The sequence below is a fragment of the Podarcis vaucheri genome (genome assembly GCF_965113315.1).
Source record: "Podarcis vaucheri genome assembly, chromosome: 9".
Classification (NCBI taxonomy): domain Eukaryota; kingdom Metazoa; phylum Chordata; class Lepidosauria; order Squamata; family Lacertidae; genus Podarcis; species Podarcis vaucheri.
In genome coordinates this window covers 61,801,988-61,808,429 of record NC_138767.1, presented here as the reverse complement: position 1 = coordinate 61,808,429, position 6,442 = coordinate 61,801,988, and the positions used below count along the sequence as shown (strand labels likewise).

General features: G+C 41.7%; 1 protein-coding gene across 2 annotated transcripts in view; it reads right to left on the bottom strand.

Moving 5' to 3' along the window:
* Positions 1-2,621: 2,621 nt before the first annotated feature.
* Positions 2,622-6,442, bottom strand: part of CWH43 (cell wall biogenesis 43 C-terminal homolog) — a 32,032-nt gene continuing 28,211 nt past the window's right edge. The window contains exons 14-16 of one of the 2 annotated variants that reach the window (XM_082238155.1): positions 6,165-6,226; positions 4,143-4,298; positions 2,622-2,828 (exon numbers count right to left, since the gene is read on the bottom strand). In XM_082238155.1, coding sequence (XP_082094281.1) covers positions 2,738-2,828; positions 4,143-4,298; positions 6,165-6,226 — 309 coding nt within the window. In that variant the 3' untranslated portion in view covers positions 2,622-2,737. Of the gene's footprint in view, positions 2,829-4,142; positions 4,299-6,164; positions 6,227-6,442 lie in introns of those variants that run through there. The other variant, XR_014223513.1, reaches the window with a different exon arrangement.

Genomic DNA, 6,442 nt, shown 5'->3' with positions numbered 1-6,442 from the left:
TAGATTCACAAAATGTTTAGGGGTATGTGTACCCCTGTGTACCCCCAGAAAAAAGCACTGTTGATAATAATAATAATAATCTTAATAAAGGAAAGGAAAATAGACACTAACAATCCCAAGTGTCATGTGTGAATGTCAAGGGCCAGTGCTACATGACCTGCATATGGCACTCATGGCGTTTGCCATTGAAACAGCGACGAAAGGAATTGAACACTGCGCCACACACACACACACACACAGTGCCTTTGTTAGACCAACTTCACTCTGAGTATGATTAAACAAGCTTTCAAAATTCACAGATCCTTTCGCCAGGGATGAAAGCAAGCCATCTGCAGCCTATGCACAAAAAAGTCACACCTGCAGTTGCTTAGCTTCTTCAACTCAACCCGTCTGAGTGATTTCTAGTACGTCAAACTGTTATTGCATTTGTATTTGTAGTATTTAAAAAAGTGACGTGAACTCCCTATCAGCTATATTGAACAGCTAAAGAAATTTGCAGTGACTGCATTTGCTTTATCCTAAGGGGAAGACATATCTGTTTCAGCATAAGGAATAAAAGGCCTGACAAAAGACATAAGAAGATATTTGGTTTCATGAGTGTGGCCTTTTACAGGCAAAAAAACTCCAGACATGCGGTCCTTTCCAACTCTACAATTCTATGATATTTCATTTCTGCTAACTCTTCACTGCTGCTACACACTATTTTTTTTTTAATGGACTTGCAAATAGGAACTGATTATAAGTAGCACAACAGTTAAGCACTAATGTGTCTAGTCTTGGGCCTTAATGCCAATATATATTTGATTTATAAGTCCCATAATAAAACTAGCTTTTGATAAAACACGGTGTAAAATATTATGCCTCAGTCCTTTGTTTTAATTTTTTTCTCATTATTCATTCTTTCTCTGAAATAACTTCTGGTTGTGTTTATGTTTTATGTCTGAAAGCATGCGAATATATTGTAAAAAATAATTGCAGCTTTACCTTCTGACTCTCACATGGCTAAAATGTGCTGGCAATTTCAAAACAAAACAAAACAAAACAAAACAAGGACTTCTCTCTAATCTTTGTAACAACTTCTGCTGTGAACTAAAAGTATCCTATTATTCAAACAAATGAGATTTTGTTTCAGTTGGCTTTCGACATATTCCTTAGCAGCAAAATGCAATACCTGCAACAGACATGTGCAGGACACCTCTACTATTCAGTATATGTTTTCAGAGTCCCAAAGTTGTAAAAAGTCCAATCAACACTATTTAGGATACTTGCAGGGACAATAAATACTTAGGATGAGAACTAATGACTGCTGTGGGTAGGGCAATGTCATACAAGATGCACCAATACTGCAAATGGATAAAGCAAAGGTTTAGAATGTATAACAGAGCCAGAACAAAAAAGACCTCCTCCACTAGCTACAGTGGCTGTACTGGGACAGAAAATGCCATTTTAGGACAGGGACTAAAGAGTGACTGAATAGTTGAGTTTGAGAAGCAATTTCCAGATGACTGTTGCCAGCTGGAGAAGCTTCAGAAGATGTTTTGAAGTTGCATGCCACAGCACCAATTCCATGCTTTAGCAAGCATAAACAGAGTAAAATAGGCAACACAGTATATATACTGTCCAGCTTACAGTAGGGAGTTATGAAGAGAGCACCCACTCCTAGGAAACGAGAGGCTTACTATGACCTAGCTTTCAAAGTATGCAGCAAGTTTCTAAGCAGCACAGAGATGCATTGTCTCCACTATTCATTATTAGAGGACTATACTTCTGATATATACTTGGCCCCTAGAGGACAAACAGATGCATTGCACTAAAGGCGGGTCTGGCAACAAATTGAATACAGTGGTACCTCGGTTTAAGTACAGTACTTAATTCGTTCTGGAGGTCTGTTCTTAACCTGAAACTGTTCTTAACCTGAAGCACCATTTTAGCTAATGGGGCCTCCTCCTGCCTCCGCGCCGCCAGAGCACAATTTCTGTTCTCATCCTGAAGCAAAGTTCTTAACCCGAGGTACTATTTCTGGGTTAGCGGAGTCTGTAACCTGAAGCGTATGTAACCTGAAGCATATGTAACCTGAAGTGTATGTAACCCGAGGTACCACTGTACAGTGTTACCTCGGTTTAAGAACAGTCCGGTTTAAGAACGATTCGATTTACAAACTCCGCAAAACCGGAAATAGTGTCCCGGTTTAAGAACTTTACCTCAGTCTAAGTACAGAATCCGAACAGTGGAAGGGCACTGGCGGCGGGAGGCCTCATTAGCGAAAGCGAGCCTCGGTTTAAGAACAGTTTTGGTGTTTAAGAACAGACTTCCGAAACGGATTAAGTTCGTAAACCGAGGTACCACTGTACAGTATAGGAAATTCTCTTCTACAAATATAATCACCATTTTCATAAGCAAACTCTACTTTTCTGAATGCATTAAGTAGTTAGCGGTGGCAGTGAACACAAACAGACACACACACACACACACACACACACAAAACAACACACATTTGCTGCCAAATCAAGCCAAACGGTATAATGTGAAAAGCTGGATGCCGTGGCCTGAATTACACACATTTACACATGTTGCTTATTTCACATGGTTTATTTTGTTTCTCTTGTGCAAGGCAAGGGTGATCCATTTGGTTTAAGTCCATGAGACATGAATGTGGATGTGGCTCAGTCCTAAGTCATTGGTTTTCACAGTGCAGTGGGTGTCCTCCTTTTTGCTAACCTGTTGGCATGTCATTCTTCTAGCGGCTAGCTTGCTTAAAGTACTTTGGTGTGCTCATGTGAAAACGATGGTTCATCTCATAATTGTGCCCATCTTGATAGCATCCAAACCTGTACAAAAATAATGCGTGAGACGTTCATGGTATAAGCATCTTTCTCCTTCCCTAATTGTACAGCTTTATAGCAAAAAAAATATGTAATTAGTAATATCAGGGTAGAAAATAAATTGAAATTAGGTTATTTAATTTTACTTTCCTCCCTCACTGCCCCAGTACACAGGTTTCCTTCTGCCTTTGGACACATATCTGGTGGAACTAAGCCCCACTGAATTCACTGAGACTTACTTCTGAGTAAACATGCTTATAGTTGTGCTACATGATTCTTTGATTTCATTGAGACTTGGTACATAATGAACTATCCACACTGATAGAACAAGTATCATTCAAATGGGACCTGCAGCAAAATGCTGCAGTGTTGAGTACTTTTGTTGGCGCTGTGGTCTAAACCACAGAGCTTAGGACTTGCCAATCAGAAGGTTGGCGGTTTGAATCCCCGCAACGGGGTGAGCTCCCGCTGCTTGGTCCCAGCTCCTGCCAACCTAGCAGCTCGAAAGCATGTCAAAGTGCAAGTAGATAAATAGGTACCGCTCCAGCGGGAAGGTAAACGGCGTTTCCGTGCGCTGCTCTGGTTCGCCAGAAGCGGCTTAGTCATGCTGGCCACATGACCCGGAAGCTGTCTGCGGACAAACGCCAGCTTCCTCGGCCTATAGAGCAAGATGAGCACCGCAATCCCAGAGTCGTCCACGACTGAACCTAATGGTCAGGGGTACCTTTACCTTTACCGGGTTATTTGTGGGGCCTAGGAATTTGTCCATTCCTCCCCCCCCCCAAATATAGTCCAGCCCCCCGTATGGTCTGAGGGACAGTGGACCAGCCCTCCTGCTGAAAAAGTTTGCTGACCCCTAACCAGGGGTACCTTTTACTAGCCAGCCATATTCTCTTCCAGGATACTCAATTTCTTCACATGCACAAGTCACTTTTCTGTATTTTATGCCCAACATAAACTCTGAATATGCACTATTCTCTTTGGGAGTGAGGTGCTCCCTTAGGCATCTTTTGTCACGTGTGTGTGTGTGTGTGTGTGTGTGTGGCAAACTAAATATGCTGACTCAGTTTCTCAGTGGCCCCATATTGGATACAATCCTGCCCATACTCACCAGCTGAATTCATTCTCTGAGAGAGCGATTCTCAAAAAAAAGAAGTACAAAAAAGAATCTCTTTACTCCAAGTCATAGGTACAGGCTACTGTACCTGTACTGTACTACAAGTTACGGATTCCCATATTTCATGTTCACAAAACTGATGGCAATTTCAAATCCACTCACTTGAAAACATTGTGGCACATTTTGATTTTAAATGCACTAACCTTGTGGCAAAATGTGTTTCCTTCGATACTTCACTGGGGTCAATGGTGAGTTTGTCATTATCAATATAATTATCTGGGTCATCTGGGATTCTAAATTTTGCCATTTGAAGTTCAGAATCACTCAGATGAGCATGAGATATTCGAGCATAGCCCAATCTGCCATAAATGCAAATAATTTTTTTCAATGAAGTAAAACATCTCATTCATTTTAATTTTTTACTCATTCAAGATTTCCAAATACAGTGGTACCTCGGGTTACATACGCTTCAGGTTACATACACTTCAGGTTACATACTCCGCTAACCCAGAAATAGTGCTTCAGGTTAAGAACTTTGCTTCTGGATGAGAACAGAAATCGGGCTCCGGCGGCGCAGCAGCAGCAGGAGGCCCCATTAGCTAAAGTGGTGCTTCAGGCTAAGAACAGTTTCAGGTTAAGAACGGACCTCCGGAACGAATTAAGTACTTAACCTAAGGTACCACTTTAGTTTCTAACCTTTGTGACTGTTTGCCATCCGATAATGTAAATCTAATTAACTGCTTCTCAAGCTATTAATAGAATAAAATAATGGAATTGTGGAGTTGGAGGATACCCCAAGGGTCATCTAGTCCAACCCCCTGCAATGCAGGAATCTTGCCCATAGCAGTTCTTGGGTGAGCTTGAACCACAATACAAATCGTCTGGTTAGCAGCTGGACATACTGACCCATTGCACCACTAGCTGCTCTAAAAGCACAACTCAGGCCCCATCTGTGCTATACACACCACTTTAAACAGCCATGGTTCCCTCCCTGCCAAATGAGAATGGGAATAGTAGCTTGTTGAGGGTGCTGACTCCCATTCCTTTCACAGAGCTACAATTCCCAGAGTTCCCTGGGAAGAGGGACTGATGGTTAACCACTCTGGCAACTGTAGCTCAAAGGGGAGAATAGGAGTCTCCTGACAAGTCTCAGCACTCTTAACAAACTAACGTTCCCAGGATTCTTTGGGGGAAGCCATGACTGTTTAAAGTGGTATGATACTGCTTTAAATTTATAGTGCAGATGAGGGCTCAGTTTGCCAGTTATTCCAGTAAGGAATAATTTGACCTGCGAACAAAATTAAAACCATTTTAAGAAAGTTGCATCCACTTTGAACAAGTACAAATGCATGGTAATCATTCATTTCTATAGGAAAAGGTTAAAGAGATGGAGATATTCCCATTTGCTGTGCACTCACTGCGTTTCCAGTACAGTTGTACTTTGGTTTTCGGACAGAATCCATTCCAGAAGTCCATTCGACTTCCGAAAACGTTCAGAAACCAAGGCGCGGCTTCTGATTGGCTGCAGGAGCTTCCTGCACTCAACTGGAAGCCATGGAAGCTGCGTCAGACATTCGGCTTCCAAAGAACATTTGCAAACCGGAACACTCACTTCTGGGTTTGCGGCGTTCGGGAGCCAAAACGTTCGAGTCGCAAGGTGTTTGACAACCAAGGTATGACTGTACTGTGTTCTTAATGCATGTTCACACAATGCTATCCAAAAGACATGTGTATCCTGTACCTTATTATAAGATACAGATTCACACCTTCCGAATTCATCTCTAGTCAAGGTTTGAACACCCTTGCATAGAGTAAATCTATCCCTACCCCATAAACGCCCCCACCCCAGTGTGTACACAAACAGAAATGAATTAAAGCTGTACTGATGTTGAACAGCTGGAAGGGGAGAACTACTTCCATTTTCTGTAGGTAAGGTGGCATGTGAGATTCATCTCTAGTCAAGGTTTGAACACCCTTGCATAGAGGAAATCTATCCCCCATAGTCATCCTTGAATGGACTTAACCATCAAGGGGTCCTTTACCTTTTAATGTGAACACACCCTGTGTCACAGTCTGATGATACAAAACCTGCCCCTCAAACTGGTCACTCAAAAATACAGAGCATGATACAGGCATGCACAGCACATAAAATGACAGCTGAGTGTACGAGACAAGAAGAGAGTGAGGGTCCATAGGCAAATAACCAAGGTATCTATTTAACGTACCTTATTAATCCACGATACATTATATAACTGCACCATCTGTCTTGATCTGTGTTGTCGATATCCTAAGCAGCAGTAAAACAAATGCAAGGGGAAATGGTTTGTGAAAAAAGTTTCAGCAGATGCAAAGTCACTGTGTTTATATGTTTCAGATGATCAAACTGAAGCTAGAATTTGCAAAACCAGAGAAACTACTGGTATTGAACTATTTTATTTTAAAATATTAGCCTGTGGGGATTGTGCAAATCATTCTAAGATTGATGCAAGTCTTCCTGTGCTCA